We start from the raw sequence: 22522 nt of genomic DNA, 5'->3' as shown, positions 1-22522 counted from the left end.
GTTATGGTCCTAGTGCCAGGCAGACATGCGCATTTTAAGCGGTACATCACACACTCCTATCTGATGAAACTTGAAACCATAGGAAAAGTTATGCAGGTCAGGACAGGTGGTGTAATGCTGATATTTGAAGGGGAAGAGAGACACGCAGTGACAACAAAGGAAGAGCTGCAACAATTTACAATACGTATAGCTCATGTGACTCAGATGAGCGTGAATTCACGCACAGTGCAATTATTCATGGGCAGAACAGGGGGTCACGTTGTCTGAGGAAAATCACGGATCGTAGATTGTATTTCCAGAAAGGAGGTCTGCATTGGATTTATTCTGTGTATGATACTGTGATAGCAGTAGTGAGTTGCTATGAGCAAGGAAGGCTCATGGGGTAAGACAACTGGAAGTGAAAGATAGTGGATTGTTGATAAACGAGACAGAATGCGACGTAACAGGGCCATTTCCATCTAACAGGCACAATGAGCTGGGATGATCAATTGAAGATAACACTGTTGCGGATTTACTGGCTGGATAAGCCACTGAAGATACTCCCTAAGCAGAACCTAACTTTTCATAAACGTACATGGAAAACAGAACTCATGCATTCCCTGAACCATTTAATAGCCGCAAATGGGGGCGAATCTGTGGAATAACAAATGCAGCACGTTAAACAATATCAGGAAGGGTGACGACGAGTAACCGTGATCTTGAGTGTTGCAATAACTAGCGCCGAAGTGACTCAATCTGTGCTTTGCACAGCCTTAATCTATTAGAGATGGGGGGCCACCCAGCGACCGATCCATCTGTAATACAGACTCTGGTAGACTGGATTCCTAGGACATGACCGTGAATGTGGTGTAAAGCTATAGTATCTGATTTTAGAGGATATAAAGCCATGGAGTAGGTAGCAAATGTTTGCAAACTACAAAGCACATATCTTATGACAGAATTTAAGAAAGAAACACAAAGTGATGAAATTTCAAGAGCAACAAATGGTCTGTTAAGTTGGGCAGAGACAACTAAACAGCATAAGGAGGCATTAACATGTTAGGGTTGAAGTCAAATGCGGACTCTGAACAGCGAAAATTGTACCACCAGGTGTTTTGTAACTTGAACTTGTGTTGCATATACAACACACCGTGGGAAACCAAGCTTAAGGAAGATTGGAAAGGCCGGGCCTTCTCCATGTAGCGCCACTGCCAGATTAGGAGTATAGTTTCGGAGAAGGTGCAGTGGGCCATTGCATTAGTCACTGGAGATTGACGAGCACGGCTTGCGTCATTGGATAGATAACAAGCCAACAAGCATGAATTTATTGTGAGATGGGCTGGTCTCACTCAGTGTAACTTGCCAGTACAGCAGTAATGCACAGTGCAGGCATGATGACGTCACCATTAGTGTCAATGTGCAGTTGCCAAACACGATAAGTTTCAACTAATTTTATGGTGGTCACACTAATATCATTCACATTGGAGTTTGAAGCAATGTGTGTTTCATAAATATTTTTTCGTCTGAGCTGCAAGTGAAAAATTAAACAATAAACAAACAACACCAAATAATAAACAAACACTACTCGTTTCATTCCGAAAGTATTTGTATGGAGTGTAGCCATGTATGGAAGAGAAACATGGACGATAACCAGTTTGGACAAGAAGAGAATAGAAGCTTTCGAAATGTGGTGCTACAGATAAATGCTGAAGATAAGTTGGGTAGATCACGTAACTAATGAGGAGGTATTGAATAGGATTGGGGAGAAGAGAAGTTTGTGGCACAACTTGACTAGAAGAAGGGATCGGTTGGTAGGACATGTTTTGAGGCATCAAGGGATCACAAATTTAGCATTGGAGGGCAGCGTGGAGGGTAAAAATCGTAGAGGGAGACCAAGAGATCAATACACTAAGCAGATTCAGAAGGATGTAGGTTGCAGTAAGTACTGGGAGATGAAGCAGCTTGCACAGGATAGAGTAGCATGGTGAGCTGCATCAAACCAGTCTCAGGACTGAAGACCACAACAACAACAAACTCGTTTCATTGCACCCATACAGCTTTCATGGATCGTGTGTCTTATAGGACTTGCAAATGGTAAAGAGTATGGCAATTAATTCATAAATAACATTTATTTCAAACTAAAACTTTGCAACCGCTTGTACATGGTGAAGTCGCATTAATGTGACCATTGCCTATAATCAAAGTCAATGTTCCATATCTACTCACAGACGGCAGGTGGCAGCACCAGGAGTGGAGGGTATATAACACGTGTTGGGGGCCACAGAAAACAGTCCAGTTGTTGTAATTTGGGAATATTTGAGGTCCAGAGGGGTATGGCTATTGGGTTTCGGGTCAAAGACGGAAGCATTTCCGAAACGACTAAGTTTGGAAACTGTTCACTTGTCACCATGGTTAAACTACACAATGCGTGGCAAAATGACACTATTCAGAACCGACGCTGAGGCAAGGGCCATAGATGACAGAGGTGAATGATGGCTGTGGAGATGTGTATGGGTGAATAGATGTGCAACGCCACTCTCTCGGTCGTTAATTGAAGGCCGTCAGCCACTGTGTTGTCTACGGTGAAATGTAACACCTGAACTTTGGTATTCACGGCACATTCTTGACACTGTGGATATCGGCATATTGAATACTCTGACGATTTCCGCATTCAAAGGCTGTTAATTCCTGTTGTGCAGCCTTAATCACCTCAGAAGCTCTTTCACATAAATAATGTGAGTACAAACGACATCTCTGCCATTTTATACCCTGTGTACGTGATATTCCTTTATACGTTCATCCCACAACATTTATCACCTCAGTGTATTTCAGTCTGTGGGAGCTTTTCCGCAATAAGACATATCCTACCACTCCTTCTGAGTAGCAGGATCCCGACTGAGGAATGATTTCTCTCATTATATCAGACAACTGCAGATTCCAAAGATGGTTCATGACACATATGCTAAAGCAACAGTAGCGTGTACTTCTATTCCTGTACTCACTCATTACCAAATTACAACTGACAAAGGAACAATCCCAGATATAAATCAACAATCTTAAGAAAATCTAGTATGTGTGTAGAAGGGCCAAAATAACGCAATACATGTTGTATCATTTTTTTCCAGTTTCACTTTTAAGGGATAAAACGTACTCCAAAATGGAATTTTGAATGTTATGTTCAGAGGGAATACCGCTTAAATCATGATAAATAAAAATTATCTTTCGTTATAGATAAAATAAGAGCGGCTGCACGCCACATACATCCATGGGCAATAAAGTTGGTTTCTCAAACAAAATTTTGGGAAAATAAGTTTTAACATTGTGCTTTCTTTAATACAGATCCCAAGAATCTATCGCTAATACAGACTGGGTAAGAAAACGTCTCTGAAATATCGTTTCACGTGTACAGACGTTAGGTTACCACATTTTGCTTACATAGCAAAAACATTTTGGGCTTCAAAAAGAGACTTTTGGATTCTCAGTAAAACTCTTCATCAATTTCTTTTACAACTATGTTTCAGAAACCAACTTTATTGTGCGTGGATGTGTGTGGCGTGCAACTACCTTTATTTTATCTATAACCAAAGATCACACCCGTGGTGAAGGAAACTGTTTATCTGCAGATCCCAGAAGTCTGGATGACATGCATACAACAATGGTATCTATAGGACATTCAATGTTGTTGAGAAGATTTTCTGATCCTGTTCTACTGAATGATTATGATGTTAACTGCACTTTAAAGTCACTAGTACATAAGTAATTCCCTTCACCAAGTTTTTCCACTGTACTGAAAAATGTCTCGTAAAAATCATGATTTTTAGGGGATCACCAACTGAAATTTAAGAATCCTACTGAATCTAGTTTTATATAGTGTTGTCCATCATGCTTTTCATGTGAAGAAATTGCGCTTTATTTATATTTGCATGGTGTTAAAAAGTTATGTTTCAAACTTTTCTTTCCAGATTATTACTGCTGCCATTATTTTCTACCATAGTAATGATTTACTGTTATTTTCAGCTAACAATGTACACATGTGTGAAAATCAAAATCAACGGGATGTAAAACATAAAACAACAATTTCAAAGATGAAACCAAAAATAAACCATCAGAATAATATCGAATTTTTAGACAATTGAATTATGCATTTGGAAAATTCTCTTTCAGCTCACTGTTTAGGGCGTAAAGCTTTTTTCCCAAAAATGAGATTTCAGAAACCAACTTTATTGCATATGGATGTATGTGATTTTTTCAAAATTCATAGTGATTGGGAATTTTGAAAAATTACGAATTATTAGAAAAGTTATTTATACAGTTTTCAATAATGTTAATTACATTTAGCTTTTATGTGAAAGACATCATGATTTAGAAGACATTCTCCTGAAACATGATACTCCAAATTACATTTTGGGGCACGTTTTGCCCCTTAATTGGTAAAAACAAAAAATTGTATTGTATTATTTTCACACCTCTACAGATAAGATAAGTTTCATCAAAATCGATTTTTTACATCTGGGAATGTTTCCTTGAAAGTATCGTTTTTTCCAATAAAATTTTGCTCATTTTATAATGCTCTTAGGAGATACAGTCTTCCTAAATTTCTCTCCCTCAGAATTTGCTGTTTCAGTGAATATAACTTCTGTACATCTATAAATACATTTTGTATCAGTTACTATTATTAATATGGTATTGTTTTTATTACTATTATCGTTATTATTACTAGCAGTAGTAACAGCAACATTAGTAACGTACATTTTCAACTTTCTGCGGCGTAATGAATACTCCCTTAAATTTCGGGCATGCAGCCGCGCAAATCAAATTTCTTCCACTGGTATTTCAGCCACGTATCGCCCGGCTATCCTCAGAGTGAGAAGATACGCGGCCGAAATATCAGTGCAAGAAATTTTATTTCCTCGGCTGCACGCCTCGAATTTAATGGACTAGCAACATTAGTAGTTGTACCACTAGTACTAATACTGGTAGTTGTTTCTCGTTATTGTTATTTCAAAATCTTTTTAACTCTGTTAAAAGCATTTTATTGATTTTATCACATTAAAATTATTGTGATTTGTCAAGTAACTAAATGTAACTCTGGTGCCGATTAAGAGACTGGCTGAAGGTCCTAATCTGAATAGGTCCAATAAGTAAAATAAATAAATATCAGACCATCACTTCTTCTAGTTAGTGTTTTCTGAATATTTCGTTCCAAGGTGATCCTGCACACGGGGAGGGGGGGGGGATGCGGGGGAGGGGGAAGGAGGGAGCAAACTTCAGAGCCCTTCCGTAACACAACGTCTCAAACAATTAGGTAGTCTTGTTTCCAGATCTTTCCACAGCCCATGTTTCGTTTTCGTATCATACCTCGCTCTGAATGTACATTCTGGAAAAATTTCTCCCTCAAATTAAGATACGTGATTGATACTAGTAGGCTCTCAGTTCGTGAAGAGTCTGCAGTCCAGCGGGTATAAGCTGTAAAGGAACGATGGGGCACGCTCCCAGCACTTCACACCAAGATTATAAGTAGGAAAAGTAATCGAAGCATTGTGACAACATGTTCCCAGGACTGAGATGATAAGCAGAGAAGAATTCATCAGTGAAATTTTCTGAAAAAGCGTGCATTCCCGTGAAGGGTAGCATTATTTAGCACTTTTTGTCATTTCTCATAACATGGTTAACAGAGATGGGTACCTCGTCGTAGCGGTGGTATTCTGTGAATGATATCCGTGATTGGCCACCAACAGCAGTCCCAGTCTTCACCTGCTGGTGGTTCAGCTCTCTCGGGAGGACACTGGAACGGAAAGTAATGCTGGCATTTGCAACACACGCAAACTGTCTGCAAAACAACTTTGTGTATGAGAATAGTATGATGCAATGAAACAATATTATGACAAGGGACACACACACACACACACACACACACACACACACACACACACACACCCGTACACGCAAATCACACACACGACTGCACTCTCAGGCAACTGAACTGAAACTGGTGGTTTCAGTTGCCTGAGACTGCGTTCGTGCGTGCATGCGTGTGTGTGTGTGTGTGTGTGTGTGTGTGTGTGTGTGTGTTTGTGTGGGCGTATGTCTGTCTATTGTTGACTTAGGCCTTAACGGCCTAAAGCTATAATTGTGAGAGTTTTTGTTAGGCCTATCTGCGACTCTTCATCTCCACTATATGGTGCGTAGCAACTTTCCTTCTCATAATATTGTATCATTCCATCCTGGATTTTCCACTGTTAGAATAAAATGGTGATATTTTCGGAAGTTATTACCATTTGTTTATCAAGAAAACCTTGACATATTTAACGCCATTTAGCACCACTTATCATAAGGTTACATCGTTAATCTAGCCCTCCACAATGTTATCTGTGGCGTTTGGACACCTGCTGTAACTGTGGACCAGTTACTGCGTACATTTCTGCCAAGCCAGCAACCTTCCATTATTCGACATCCCCGAGTGATGAAAAACACTTCTCTTTGTGGGGTGATCCGGTGACGTTAGCCTTCGGACTCGTCCGCCAGGTCGCGCGCGTTGTCTCTCACACTGCCAACTGAGAGATGCAGTGGGGCAGAGTCTGATGGAGCGAGTCTGTGCTCGTCTTATCAGGAGACGACACTGCAATCTGAGCATTATAATTTTTAATATTTATGGTACGTCAAAGTCAGAACTCAAATATCAGTCTGCCAAACTAGTTCTGTGCAACTATCAAAGGTTTTTAAGAAAATCGATTTTTAAATTTTCTGAAGATGTTTAATTTAGTAAATTTAAGGCCATTTTTGCAATTCGTCATGTGGATCACTCAGTAACGTCAAAAAATAGTAATTGGTGAAAGTGGATCTCTGGTTCGAGTCTTCTTATGGCCTTCGTTCTTTCTTTTTCTTCAATTTACAGCATTTACATTTAAAAATCATCAATTACGTGCTAGTTAATGATTTATAATTTTGCATGAAAAATTCATGTCTTCTTGTTTCTAATTACATGCTGCACACAAAATTCCAGTTTTCATTGCAAATAAACAATCTTAATTATCGATATTTTATGAAACATGGTTAATTCATTTGTAATGTATTTTTAATTCAGCCAAAATTGATGAACGATTTCTTGTAAAACATTGGTAACTAAGAATTAATATTTGCGATGTGTCTATTATGTAATTAGAGACAAGAAGATATCAATTTTTTATAGCAAAAGATAGTTAGATACGCGTTAATTGGCATATATTTGATGAATTTTTATCTAAATTATAGTAATTGAATTGAATGTAAAGCTCATTGGAAGGAAGGGCATAAAGGGGATTCAAACCAGCAGTCCACTGCTTACCTTGTTACTATTTCCGATAGCTACTGAGTTTCTTTTTATTTTGGTGAATTTAATTTTTTTATTTCACTATCAGATTTGTTGCTTTTTCAAGTTGTGTTACTTCTACAGGTGATAACGTCCGGTGAAATAAATGCTATTAAAGCCTTATAAGTAAACGTTAAGTCAACCTTTATTTACTATCAAGCACTGAAGTAATTTACTGTTTTACCATTGAATAATTTGAAGGAATCTGTCATCAACTAACAAAATGTTTTTTCTAGTTTATCCTGAAACCATCAACAACAGTAGACAGTTCTTCTTCATAACACCATCACCTCAATGTTACCTTCATTAGCGGGGCTTCAGTGCCAATGAAATCACCTTCAATGACGTGTACATTTGTGGTGTCGGTCCTTCAGCCAGTTAACTTGAAGTGTGCGGTGCGTCATGCAAATGACCTTATATCTCCTTAATTAAAGTTTCTGTGGAATCTTCAAAGTCGATTTTTTCTTGAATTTTTGATCGTTGGTAGAACTGCTTGCGGAGACTGATACATGAGTTCTGAACTTCACGTGTCATAAATGAAACAATTACAAAAATCCCATTGACCATAGGTAACCTAGACTGCACTTGCACTGAGTCGAGCGACATGGGCCAAACAGCAGAGCTGATGCTCGAAGTGGAGCAAGCATATACGCTTTCTATTATTTCTAGCTGAAATCAAGTTCTGACTTTATGAATAAAACGACTTGTGTTACTTTTGCAGTTAACCTAATTTCTTCAAAATAAACTTAACACTCACCGATTTTACACGTGGCCAGCTGAAACAGTAACAAATAGCTTTTTACTCAGTGAACAACGACATTTTTTACGACCGGTGGGTGAGCACCTTCTTAAAGTATACTGTACTGACACTTTTTTTCCATTTTGCAGGCAACAGAATTTCAGTTATTCAGTTAATTTCTGTATTTCTTCCACTGCAATTCACTTAGCTTGCACTGATTGCACGGCTGTTTTGACAGAAAGCATTAGATTTTCCTCTTCAACACATGTCAAATGTTTTATTACATTTCTATAAAAAAAACGGCATCTGTTGTTATCTATCAGGTCCGGTTAGAAAATTATACTATGTATCGATTCAGTTTTCCTCTCCTAGATAACCGCTTTGCGTTCTGTCAGACATCTTTCGACTATATGTAGCTATGGCAACCTGCTACTGAGAGCAAGCCACGCTGAAATACGTTTTGGTATGGGATATTACTAGATTCTCCACCGTTAATCAATTTTCTTTTCATTGCATAAGTTACATATCGTCTCGTATTTGTATCCTTTTCTAATAATCACAATTTACTGCAATATTATTACGGAATTATGTCATACGCTGTAAGGAATCGCTGCAAATTACGTCTAGTGGGAAACAGTGGGCGGAACCTCCACTACTTAACCTCAAGTGGAAGTGCGTTGCTCAGCGACGTTTACTGTCAGTGACACCTCGCTACACTCTCTAGCCATCATCATGGGTAGATGTTGAATCTGATTTTACACTAATTACATTGTTTACATTTATACCTAAGTATTGTCCTCTGAAACTATGTATTACTCTTTCCATACACTTTGATGATGATGACCGTGCCATGATCGAAACTGGTCACCCGATTAATAAATTGTAAATTTTAACAACTTACATGTGATCCTAGACATTTTTACTTTTATCCTTATCATTCAATTCGTAGTATTTAGACATAAATAGATTCTCTCAAACAGAAGGACATTCACATCTGCTTAGTAACGACATCATTCCTACCTTCAGACTGTAAATTCACTGGCTTCATCAGAAAAACATTTCTTCGCATTGTTTTGTGTTCTTGAAACAGTCTTATGTTTGTAACAGAATGTTACTTGCTTTCACACACCTTTCGGTACAACCAAGTGCTGCACAAGATAGCAAGGGAATCTCTTACAGTAAATACTACAACCAGTTTAACGACGAGTTGAACAGTATTCCACAGTCACCTGGAAATGAATGCCACCACCTGGAGATGTTGGTTTCAAGCATGGCCGGTTAGAAATACAGCCCTTTGCTGACATCAGGCTGGACAGAGGCAACTAGTGGTCCGTCAACTGAGCTACACACAATCTCGCATACTTGTCTTTCATGTTGCACTACATTGAGTACAAATGAAGTAATTATTTCTGGGTTATTATTTACTCTTGAAAAAAACATACACTAGTTTTATTAACTCCTTCAGTTGTGAAGTAACCCAAATTTATATCCTCAGTGACACTAAGGATGTGTTGTTGTGGTCTACAGTCCTCAGACTGGTTTGATGCAGCTCACCATGCTACTCTACCCGTTGCAAGCTTCTTCATCTCCCAGTACTTACTGCAACCTACATCCTTCTGAATCTGCTTAGCATATTCATCTCTTGGTCTCCCTCTATGATTTTTAACCTCCATGCTGCCCTCCAATGCTAAATTTGTGATCCCTTGATGCCTCAGAACATGTCCTACCAATCGATCCCTTCTTCTTGTCAAGTTGTTCCACAAACTCCTCTTCTCCCCAATTCTGTTCAATACCTCCCCATTAGTTATGTGATCTACCCATCTAATCTTCAGCATTCTTCTGTAGCACCACATTTCGAAAGCTTCTGTTCTCTTCTTGTCCAAACTAGTTATCGTCCATGTTTCACTTCCATACATGGCTACATTCCATACAAATACTTTCGGAAACGACTTCCTGACACTTAAATCTATACTCGATGTTAACAAATTTCTCTTCTTCAGAAACGCTTTCCTGGCCATTGCCAGTCTACATTATTTATCCTCTCTACTTCGACCATCATCAGTTATTTTGATACCCAAATAGCAAAACTCCTTTACTACTTTAAGTGTCTCATTTCCTAATCTAATTCCCTCAGCATCACGCGACTTAATTCGACTACATTCCATTATCCTCGTTCTGCTTTTGTTGATGTTCATTTTATATCCTCCTGTCAAGACACTGTCCATTCCGTTCAACTGCTCTTCCAAGTCCTTTGCTGTCTCTGACAGAATTACAGTGTCATCGGCGAACCTCCAAGTATCTATTTCTGCTCCATGGATTTTAATAACTACTCCGAAATTTTCTTTTGTTTCCTTCAGTGCTTGCTCAATATACAGATTGAATAACATCGGTGAGAGGATACAACTCTGTCTCTCTCTCCCTTCCCAACCACTGCTTCCATTTCGCGCCTCTCGACTCTTTTAACTGCCATCTGGTTTCTGTACAAATTGTAAATAGCCTTACGCTCCCTGTATTTTACCCCTACCACCTTTAGAATTTGAAAGAGAGTATTCCAGTCAACATTGTCAAAAGGCTTCTATAAGTCTTCAAATGCTAGAAACGTAGGTTTGCCTTTCCTTAATCTATTTTGTAAGATAATTCGTAAGGTCAGTATTGCCTCACGTGTTCCAACATTTCTACAGAATCCAAACTGATCTTCCACGAGGTCGGCTTCTACTAGTTTTTCCATTCGTCTGTAAAGAATTCGCGTCAGTATTTTGCAGCTGTGACTTATTAAACTTATAGTTCGGTAATTTTCACATCTGACAACACCTGATTTCTTTGGGATTGGAATTATTATATTGTTCTTGAAGTCTGAGGGTATTTTGCCTGTCTCATACATCTTGCTCACCAGATGATAGAGTTATCTTAGATTGGCTCTCCCAAGTCCGTCAGCAGTTCTAAGGGAATATTGTCTACTCCCAGGGCCTTGTTTCGAGACTCAGGTCTTTGAGTGCTCTGTCAAACTCTTCACGCAGTACCGTATCTCCCATTTCATCTTCATCTACATCCTGTTCCATTTCCATAATATTGTCCTCCAGTACATCGCCCATGCAGAGACCCTCTATATACTCCTTTCACCTTTCTGCCTTCTTTTCTTTGCTTAGAACTGGGTTTCCATCTGAGCTCTTGATATTCATGCAAGTGGCTCTCTTTTCCCCAAAGGTCTCTTTAATTTTCCTGTAGGAAGTATCTATGTTGCCCCTAGTGAGATAAGCCTCTACATCCTTACATTTGTCCTCTAGCCATCCCTGCTTAGCCGTTTGCACATCCTTTCGATCTCATTTTTGAGACGTTTGTATAACGTTTTGCCTGCTTTAGTTACTGCATTTATATATTTTCTCCTTTCATCAATTAAATTCAATATATCTTCTGTTACCCAAGGGTTTCTACTAGCCCTCGTCTTTTAACCTACTTTATCCTCTGATGCCTTCACCACTTCATCCCTCAGAGTTTCTCATTCTTCTTCTAATGTCTTTCTTTTCCCCATTCCTGTCAATTGTTCCCTTATGCTCTCCCTGAAACTCTGTACTACCTCTGGTTTAGTCAGTTTATCCAGGTCCCTTCTCCTTAAGGTCCCACCTTTTTGCAGTTTCAATCTACAGTTCACAACCAATAGATTGTGGTCAGAGTCCACATCCGCCCGTGGAAATGTCTTACAATTTAAAACCTGGTTCCTAAATCTATGTCTTACCATTATATAATCTATCTGATACCTTCTAGTATCTCCAGGATTCTTCCATGTATACAACCTTCTTTTAAGATTCTTGAACCAAGTGTTAGCTATGATTAAGTTATGCTCTGTGCAAAATTCTACCAGACGGCTTTCTCTTTCATTTCTCACCCCCAATCCACATTCACCTACTATGTTTCTTTCTCTCCCTTTTTATACTCTCGAATTCCAGTCACCTATGACAATTAAATTTTCGTCAACCGTTCACTACCCGAATAATTTCTTTAATCTCATCATACATTTCATCAATTTCTTCATTGTCTGCAGAGTTAGTTGGCATATAAACTTGTACTACTGTGGTAGGCGTTTACTTCGTGTCTATTTTGGCCAGAATAATGCGTTCACTATGCTGTTAGTAGTAGTTTACCTGCACTCCTATGTTTTTATTCATTATTAAACCTACTCCTGCATTACCCCTATTTGATTTTGTATTTATAACCCTGCATTCACCTGACCAAAAGTCCTGTTCCTCCTGCCACCGAACTTCACTAATTCCCACTATATCTAACTTTAACCTTTCCATTTCCCTTTTTAAATTTTCTAACCTACCTGCCCGATTAAGGGATGTGACGTTCCACGCTCCGATCCGTAGAATGCCAGTTTTCTTTCTCCCGACAACGACGTCCTCTTGAGTAGTCCCCGCCCGGAGATCAGAATGGGGGACTATTTTACCTCGGGAATATTTTACCCAAGAGGACGCCATCATCATTTAGCCATACAGTAATGCTGCATGCCTCGGGAAAAATTACGGCTGTAGTTTCCCCTTGCTTTCAGCCGTTCGCAGTACCAGCACAGCAATGCCGTTTTTGCTAGTGTTACAAGGCGAGATCAGTCAATCAACCAGACTATTGCCCCTGCAACCACTGAAAAGGCTGCTGCCCCTCTTCAGGAACCACACGTTTGTCAGGCCTCTCAACAGATACCCCTCCATTGTGGTTGCACCTAGGGTACGGCCATCTGTGTCGCTGAGGCACACAAGCCTCCCCACCAACGGCAAGCTTCATGGGGGCTGGGGGCAAAGGTATAACTGCTGAGTTGTGAAGTAACTCAAATATATGTTCTCAATGACGCAAAGGATGATATTGATTCAACTGTAATAAAATAAAATCAACATCAAAGAGATATACTTGATTGTCAGCAACTTGTTACCTCTGCCCCAGTTGTCTTGAAAATAACCGTATCCACACACAGACACTCACACAAACACAGACACGCACACACCCACTCACTCTCTCTCTCTCACACACACACACACACACACACACACACACAAAAACAGATATTTAAGGGTCCAGGACAAAATGAATATGTCCCAGAATCTGTAGCACTTACACAAAAATTAAAACTTCAATTCTTTCTTGTGTTTATAAGATTCGGCAAACTTAACAGTTCTACATCTTCATGAAGGAGAAGTGGGAGGGAAAGAGTGCAAAAAAAATGGCGTTTACATACTCTATTTTAGGACAAACTAGATAGGATTCGTATGTCACATGATTATGGCAGAATGTGTTGCGTCGAATATGGGGTGGCTAGGAAACCTACTTTCTAGGATGGATAGATAACAATTCAAGCAAATCAAATTAATGAATTTCTTTTTACAGTAAGATAAATGAATACTCTGAGAATTTACATTGATGTATCGCAAGCAATGGGTGACTGACAAAGTAACATATCTCATCAGTGTAGACAATGCCTAATACCCGTGAAATTATCCAGTTCCTAAGTCGCTGCTGTAGAGCTCGTAGAACGGCTAGAACTCAAACGGGACGCGGCCAGGCGGCGCGGCGCTTATGTTCCCTTCGCCTAGAGGCCGCTGCTGTCTCGGTGTCGTCCTAGAGACAAGTGTCTAAGCGTACTATTTGCTGACGTCTTCTTCACAGCCCTCTCTGCTCTAACATTGCTGACCGACGAGCCGGGGCTTGACTTTACTCCGGAAGAGAATGTTCAGCCTGGATAAAATCGAGGCCATCACGCAATTCTAGGCACCAAGAACCAGGTAAGGACTGAGAGGACTCTTAGCTCTCATCCATTTTTATAAGCGTTTCATGGAGCCAGACACACTGGCAACAGCATGGCCGTGTTAACGTATGGGCAAGAAAACACCTCGGGTGAGGGATGCAACAACAGAGAGAGGTTTGCGTGTGCCGGCGGCACTGATACTGTCACACCCAAATTTAGCGAAACGTTTTTGCGTGGCGACTGACAGCGCAAAGACAGGCCTCAGCGTAATGATTTTTCAAGAATTCGAGGAAAATGGAGCACAAAATAATAGCCCTTGGTAGCCGTGTCCTGACTAAGGGTGAGAAGAATTACTCTGTATCTAAACTGGAGGTACTGGAAGTACTACGGGCATTCGAGAAATTCTGGTGCTGTTCAGATGCAAGACTAGAATGTATACCGATTACAAGGTTAACATTATGGGTATTTTACTTACAGGAATAGTATTTCTGAGTCACCTGTGTACCAGAGGAAACAAATATCATTGCATTTGCAATCTCCAAATTTCTATAACTATTCGTGAGTGAGATAAACGAAAACAAAGAGGAAAATCACCTCAGTTTGTTCAAACGTTCAATTGTGTGTGAAATCTTATGGGACTTAACTGCTAAGGTCATCAGTCCCTAAGCTTACACACTACTTTATCTAAACCATCCTAAGGACAAACGCACACAACCATGCCCGAAGCAGGACTCGAACATCCGCCCGGACCAGCCGCACAGTCCGTGACTGCAGCGTCTGAGACCGCTCGGCTAATCCCGCGCGGTGCCTCAGCTTGTTTCGCTTAAGAAAGGTAACTTTCAGGAACTACACAACACTGATGAGAGAGATTGCAAAAGAACAGGATAAGGATCTGGCATCCTTGCAGTCAAAGAATAAATGGAAAAACAGAAATCAGGCAGTCATCGGGAAATTCTGTTTATTATGGAAAGGACGTTCCTGCCCTCTTTGACTGTTTTAAAGAGGCGTCAGACACCACATAAAACGAGAGAAGTAGTAAATTTTCTACCAAGGATGCGACAACAGCATAAGGAATCGGTCGATCAGGTGTTGCACAGAATGCACAGGCTGCAAACTAAGGAAAGGTGCTGACAAGATTGCTACAATATCATGTTGGTCTGAAATTCCTGTCGAACAAGGAAAAGAGGTCTGTCGCAAATACAATGGAACATTGAGTATAAGAAGGATTTCTCATGAGAATCCATTCAAGCTGGAAACGATTAAATCAAGAAAATCGGTTAATGTGCACCACGTTAGCCACATCAAGCACTTATTGGAGTAACGTACAAGATACAGACGTAGGACAAACAGCTACGGCAAACGAATATTTTATTCAGATGAAAATATAGTTGTGTAATAAGACAGATTAAACAGTTACAGTCCACAGTACCATTTCATGGTGTACAGTTATGGTAGGTTACTGGTGTGTAAGAAGCGACATAGTGTTTAGGATTACAGAGTAAAAATGCCATCTCTGATGGTGCTGGAGTCTTGAAAATAAGGAGTAATTTCTGGTTGAAAAAGATATACGTAACTTTACTGGGATCCACTGGCGTCTGCACAGTCCATTGAAGATACAAGTGTATCAGATGGTTGAAATGGCTCTAAACATTATGGGACTTAACTTCTGAGATCATCAGTCCCCTAGAACCTAGACCTACTTAAACCTAACTAACCTAAGGACATCACACACATCCATGCCCGAGGCAGGATTCGAACCTGCGACTGTAGCACCTAGAACCGCTCGGTCACTCCGGCTGGCAACAAGGGTATCACAGAGACGTGAAAATCCAGATATAGTAATGTTGGGTATGAATTATGCGATTTGCAGTGTACCTGGTGTCGTGTTGATACTGAGAGATTTTATAAAGGTTCAGGGGTATGTGGTCACCATATTTTTAAGAACTGTTATGGTTGCGCTTAGTTGGCAGGTACTCTCTCAGCAGGTGCTTATATATACACTGTAGGAAAAAAATTTGGACACCTTCTTAGAAGTTTCCAAATCCCTCAAGATTTATTGTTGCAACAGTGCCTATGGAGTACATCAAATGATTACATTTACAGATCTGTAGCACAAGAGGTTCTCAGGTACCAGGTATCGAACCATGCTGAAACACCCAAGTCAGTACGTGGTATAGCCTCCACAGGTAGCAATGCAACAGCTGACTGTGGCATTCAGACGATCGTACAGATGGTGACTACTACCCACCTGCTCGACTTGTTCAAGTAGTTCCACAGCAGTTGTTGTTTGATGAGTCGCACGAATCACTTCTCTTTCCATCACATCCCACATGTGCTCGACTGGAGACAATACGGAGCTCGTGCTGCCCAGGGAAGTCTCTGCTCGTCTTACAGAGCGTGTTTAGCTTCACGGGCCGTGTGTGGGAGAGCAACACAACAGCTTCCTGTTCAAGAACGGCAAAAGAATGGGTCTAACAACGTTTTGTTCAGACTTAGTGTTGACTACCGACCCCTCCAGAAGAAGACTTGTAGCTTATTGCACCCCAAACCATAAGGTCTGGGATGTGTCCAGTGTCTCTTGGAAGATTGCACTCTATGAGACAGCAATCACTAGTTCTATGTCTTACGCACAAACGACCATCACTTGCGTGCAGAGAGAATCTACTTTCATCACCGAACACCACGGCGCGCCATTCTGTCTTCCAGGAGATGCTCTGATGGCACAAGTCGAGCAGTGCACCTCGATGCTGTGGCGTGAGTGGAAGGTGGGCTAGAGGTGTGCGGGCCCGTAGTTCCACCCCTAATAACTGATTATCAACAGTTGTTGTGACATGTCTGGGATCACAGGCCCTCTTATCTGTGCTGTGGTAGCTGTACAATCTGGCACTGCAGACTTTACAATTCGAAGATCCTGGCAAGTGTCTGTGCTGCATGGACGTCCAGACCCTCCTCTATGGCTATGAGAATGTTCAAGTGACGGCTGACATCAGCATCATTACACAACTGACACCCCACGTCCAACCCGTGTGGCGGTCCTCCGAAAGGACCGTCTCGTCACTTGGAAGGCAACAATTCGACCTCCTCCAAACCCACTCAGTTGGCTGTAGGAAGAACGAGTATGTCTCCATTCCACGATGGCCTACTTGCTTCACACGTCTGCATCACACAGAGCTTTCTGGCTGTGAGCATTCCCTACTAAAGGGAAGATACAGATGGCGTTCTGGTAGCAATGCCACTAGGCTATCTGTTGGTGGACAACGTCGAAACCACTATCCCCAGGCGACATATACTGTTATTGGATCAAAGTTGACATCATTTTTCCAGGATTTATTGGCTTTTGAGGAACGAAAAGGACGTAAGTAAATCAAAAGAATACTAATTACGCTTTACCGAAGGTGACGAACATCGGTCTACAGCAATACTGCCGACAGCAAGAAAATATTGAACTTGATATGGAGAACATTATATAATACGTTTTGTGTAATTATTTCCTTAAAATTCAGCAGATAGAAAATGAACGAGAGAAGGGAGATCATGTTGGCACAGAGTGATCACAGATAGGAAAATAGCGCACACACGGCTAACATGAATAAAATAGAGAACATGAATAAACACACGAGCACACTAAACGAGAAGGTACATACTACACTAATTTATAGGAAAACATCGCCAGTACTATTGCTGAACCTCGACTGCGATTCGTATAGGTAGTTTGAATTTTAATGCATAATTTGTGTTCGTCATTTGAGTGAGATATTGTTGACAGTTGGAGAATACAATGCGAAAAGCATTTGAAAAGGAAAATCATTGTGGCAAAAGAATAAGAGACAAGTATACATGCCATAAACGAAATTAAAAAAAAAAAAAAAACTTTCCAATAGTCAAGTAAACACAGACCCACTAGGAAGGAAAGAATAATCTGCCAAAAGTGCAAAGAGCAGTAACCACACATCGGTGACATGAACCACTAGTGACAGTGTTCTTATTTTATAAATTTTTACTTTTAATCGCTTTGGGTAGGGGGGGGGGGGGGGAAACTAAACGTGATATATCGAGCATGCAACTAATTATGCTTCTTTGATTCTACAAGGCAGCAGGAGTAGATGAGAATAGAATAGTACTAATCATCCAACAATAACACACTAACCATTATACTAAGCATTAACATAATGTGTGTAATGGACAGCCAATATACATAACAAAAGAAACTAGAAATTTATAGAGAATGGTAGCATTATCAAGGCTGTGTGACTTAATTTTCCTGAATGCATCTAAAGCACTTCTGCAAGGGAGCAAGGTGATGTTTCTTTCCTTTATAAAACTTGCTGGAGTGCATCAACATGTACAAGTACGGAAAGTAACTGTGGAGATTTTAAAATTTGTTTTGATAATCCTTATATTGGCTTAGTTTCGTGATGGATCTGGTTTATGGTATAGTACAGAGTCACAAGCGCGGAGTGCAGACGAGATGGATACTTGGGAAAGGGAGCGAGAATAAAAGGGCCCAGCAGTTTGCGGCAGTCATGAACACAGCTGGTAGTGGGGGAGTAGGTTGACAGACAGTAACCGGTTACAGCGGCTCGTTTACTTTCACTGCCAACTGAAGAATGAAAGGAATAACAGTAGGTCACTGGCTCATCTGGTGGATAGTTCCAGTGGTCTGGAGAAGGAGAACTACAGAACGGAATGGAGGCTTCAGCGTCAAAACATGGTTGTGCCATACCTCAGGACACCACAGATCTTGACATTTACACTGGCAACCTCATGTGCTAAGTGACGAGATTGCCAGTCGTATTGGCTCTCTGGACAGTAGGAAATAAACATTTTCCCTACAGATTACCTTACGCACAAGGGACTACATTAAAATGAACTGATAACCGCTCCTCCATGTGAGAGATTTTCGGCGTAGCCAGTTCGTACCACTTGGTGGTACTGTGATATACGGCCACTGTTTGTTTACTATAATTTTCTCTCCTAGGGAGAACATCCAGAAGCTATCATCTGTAGCAGCCAGTACTGATCAGCCTACTCGCTTCAGTCCAAACCCATGGACAGCAAGGAGCCACCTGTTCACGCTATTACACAACTCAAAACTTTTCAGCTCTCTGTGAAGCCATTAACACATCACTGTCATTGTGCAGTCAAGTTGACGGTGAAGCCTCCATTCCGTTCTGTAGTTCTCGTTCTCCAGACCACTGGGACTATCCACCAGATGAGCCAGCGTCCTACTGTTCTTCCTTTCATTCTTCAGTTGGCAGTGAAAGTAAACGAGCCGCTGTAACCGGTTCCTATCTGTCAACATAATGCCCCACTAGCAGCTGTTTTCATGACAGCCGCAAACACATGGGTCCTTTTCTCTTCGCTCCTTGCCCAAGTCTCCATTTCGTCTGCACTCCTCGCTTGTGACTCTGTACAATACTAAAAACCAAATCCATCACGAACCTAAGCGAATATAACAAACAGATTAAAAATTATGAATCTACCGAATATAAGAATGAGAGGAAAATTTTCTTTTACATTTAGACTTGCTATAACACTAGTAAATATTAGTTTCTCTTAGATCCATCACGCGCTGTTGGAAACTAATAAAACGACATACATCTTTTTTGTCATTATCGCAACAGGTCAATTAACACACACAATGTTTCCACAGATCTGGTTTAGATTGAGAAGTTCCACTAACTTTCCTGGATTGTATTTGTTATTTCTAGAGGCTTGAAAGTACACAAGCCACACATGAAAACGTGGGTAGATATATAGTCAAGTTATGATTTTTCACATCCCTTTGCTACGAATCAGGGAACAAAAGTTTGAGATGCGTAGAGTACCGTACATCTACAACTATATCTACATGGTTACTCTGCAATTCACACTTAAGTCCCTGGCAGAGGTTTCATCGGGCTATTTTCGTACTATTTCTGTACCATTCCACTCTCGAATGGCGCGTGGGAAAAAGGAACACCTAAATCTTTCCGTTCGAGCTCTGATTTCTCCCTACACAGGTGGGTGTCAACAAAATATTTTCACATTCGGAAGAGAAAGTTGGCGATTGAAATTTCTTAAATAGATCTCGGCGCAAAGAAGCCCGCCTTTGTTTCAGTGACTGCCACCCCAACTCGCGTATCATATCAGAGACACCCTCACCCCTATTGCGCAGCCGGCCGAAGTGGCCGTGCGGTTAAAGGCGCTGCAGTCTGGACCCGCAAGACCGCTACGGTCGCAGGTTCGAATCCTGCCTCGGGCATGGATGTTTGTGATGTCCTTAGGTTAGTTAGGTTTAACTAGTTCTAAGTTCTAGGGGACTAATGACCACAGCAGTTGAGTCCCATAGTGCTCAGAGCCATTTGAACCCTATTGCGCAATAACACGAAACGAGGTGCCCTTCTTTGCACTTTTCCGATGTCCTCCGTCAATTCTACCTGGTAAGGATCCCACACCGCGGAGCAATGTTCCAGTGGAGGACGGACAAGTGGAATGTAGCCTGTAGCTTTAGTGGGTTTGTCGCATATTCTAAGTGTTCTGCCAACAAACAGTCTTTGTTTCGCCTTCCCCGCAATATTATCTATGTGGTCTTTCCAATTTAAGTTGCTCGTAACTGTAATTCCTAGATATTTAGTCGAATTGACAGCCCCTAGATTTGTACGATTTATCGTATACCCAAAATTTATCGGATTTCTTTTAGTACCCATGTGGATGACCTCGCACTTTTCTTTGTTTAGTGGCAGTTCCCACTTTTCGCACCATACAGAAATTCTCTCTACATCATTTTGTAATTTGAATTGATCGTCTGATTATTTTACTAGTTTTTTTTTTTTTTTTTTTTTTTTTTTTTTTGGTCATCAGCTCAGACTAGCATTTGCAACCTACGTCCTCAATTATTTGCTTGACGTATTCCAATCTCTGTCTTCCTCTACAGTTTTTGCCCTCTACAGCTCCCTCTAGTACCATGGAAGTCATTCCCTCATGTCTTAGCAGATGTCCTATCATCCTGTCCCTTCTCCTTATCCGTGTTTTCCTCATATTCCTTTCCTCTCCAATTCTGCGTAGAACTTCCTCATTCCTTACCTTATCAATCTACCTAATTTTCAACATTCGTCTATAGCACCACATCTCAAATGCTTCGATTCCCTTCTGTTCTGGCTTTCCCACAGTCCATGTTTCACATGCTGCACTCCAGACGTACATCCTCAGAAATTTCTTCCACAAATTAAGGCCGGTATTTGATATTAGTAGACTTCTCTTGGCCAAAAATGCCTTTTTTGCCATAGCGAGTCTGCTTTTGATGTCCTCCTTGCTCCGCCCGTCATTGGTTATTTTACTGCGTAGGTAACAGAATTCCTTAACTTCATTGAGTTCGTGACCATCAATCCTGATGTTAAGTTTCTTGCTGTTCTCATTTCTACTACTTCTCATTACCTTCGTCCTTCTCCGATTTACTCTCAAACCATACTGTGTGCTCATTAGACTGTTCATTCCGTTCAGCAGATCATTTAATTCTTCTTCACTTTCACTCAGGATAGCAATGTCATCAGCGAATCGTATCATTGATATCCTTTCTCCTTGTATTTTAATTCAACTCCTGAACCTTTCTTTTATTTTCATCATTGCTTCCTCGATGTACAAATTGAAGAGTAGGGGCGAAAGGCTTAACACACCCTTCTTAATACGAGCTCTTTGTTCTTGATCGTCCACTCTTAAGATTCCGTCTTGGTTGTTGTACATATTGCATATGACCCGTCTCTCCCTAGATCTTACCCCTACTTTTTTCAGAATCTCGAACAGCTTGCACCATTTTATATTGTCGAACGCTTTTTCAAGGTCGACAAATCCTATGAAAAGTCTTGATTTTTATTTAGCCTTGCTTTCATTATTAGCCGTAACGTCAGAATTGCCTCTCTAGTCCCTTTACTTTTCCTAAAGCCAAACTGATCGTCACCTAGCGCATTCTCAATTTTCTTTTCCATTCTTCTGTATATTATTCCTGTAAGCAGCTTCGATGCATGAGCTGTTAAGCTGATTGTTGCGACAATTCTCGCACTTGTCAGTTCTTGCCGTCTTCGGAATTTTGTGGATGATGCTCTTCGAAAGGCAGATGGTATGTCGCCAGACTCATATATTTTACACACCAACGTGAATAGTCGCTTTGTTGCCACTTCCCCCAATGATTTTAGAAATTCTGATGGAATGTTATCTATCCCTTCTGCCTTATTTGACCGTAAGTCCTCCAAAGCTCTTTTAAATTCCGATTCTAATACTGGTTCCCCTATCTCTTCTAAGTCGACTCCTGTTTCTTCTTCAACCACACCAGACAAATCTTCACCCACATAGAGGCTTTCAATTTATTCTTTCCACCTATCTGCTCTCTCCTCTGCATTTAACAGTGGAATTCCCGTTGCACTCTTAATGTTACCACCGTTGCTTTTAATGTCACCAAAGGTTGTTTTGACTTTCCTGTATGCTGAGTCTGTCCTTCCGACAATCATATCTTTTTCGATGTCTTCAAATTTTTCCTGCAGCCATTTCGTCTTAGCTTCCCTGCACTTCCTATTTATTTCATTCCTCAGCGACTTGTATATCTGTATTCCTGATTTTCCCGGAACATGTTTGTACTTCCTCCATTCATCAATCAATTGAAGTATTTCTTCTGTTACCCATGGTTTCTTCGCAGCTACCTTCTTTGTACCTATGTTTTCCTTCCGAACTTTTGTGATGGCCCTTTTTAGAG

At 40.7% G+C, this 22522-nt stretch overlaps 1 protein-coding gene across 1 annotated transcript in view; it reads right to left on the bottom strand.

The window, feature by feature from the left end:
* Positions 1-22522, bottom strand: part of LOC124796141 (carboxypeptidase B-like) — a 170723-nt gene that overhangs the window by 102156 nt on the left and 46045 nt on the right. Inside the window, exon 3 of the mRNA XM_047260233.1 lies at positions 5665-5809. Within this exon, the coding sequence (XP_047116189.1) occupies positions 5665-5809 (145 nt within the window). The remainder of the gene's footprint in view (positions 1-5664; positions 5810-22522) is intronic.

Source organism: Schistocerca piceifrons, chromosome 4 (assembly GCF_021461385.2).
Source record: "Schistocerca piceifrons isolate TAMUIC-IGC-003096 chromosome 4, iqSchPice1.1, whole genome shotgun sequence".
NCBI lineage: Eukaryota > Metazoa > Arthropoda > Insecta > Orthoptera > Acrididae > Schistocerca > Schistocerca piceifrons.
Note: the sequence above shows the minus strand (reverse complement) of the source record. Positions and strands in the feature narration are given on the sequence as shown.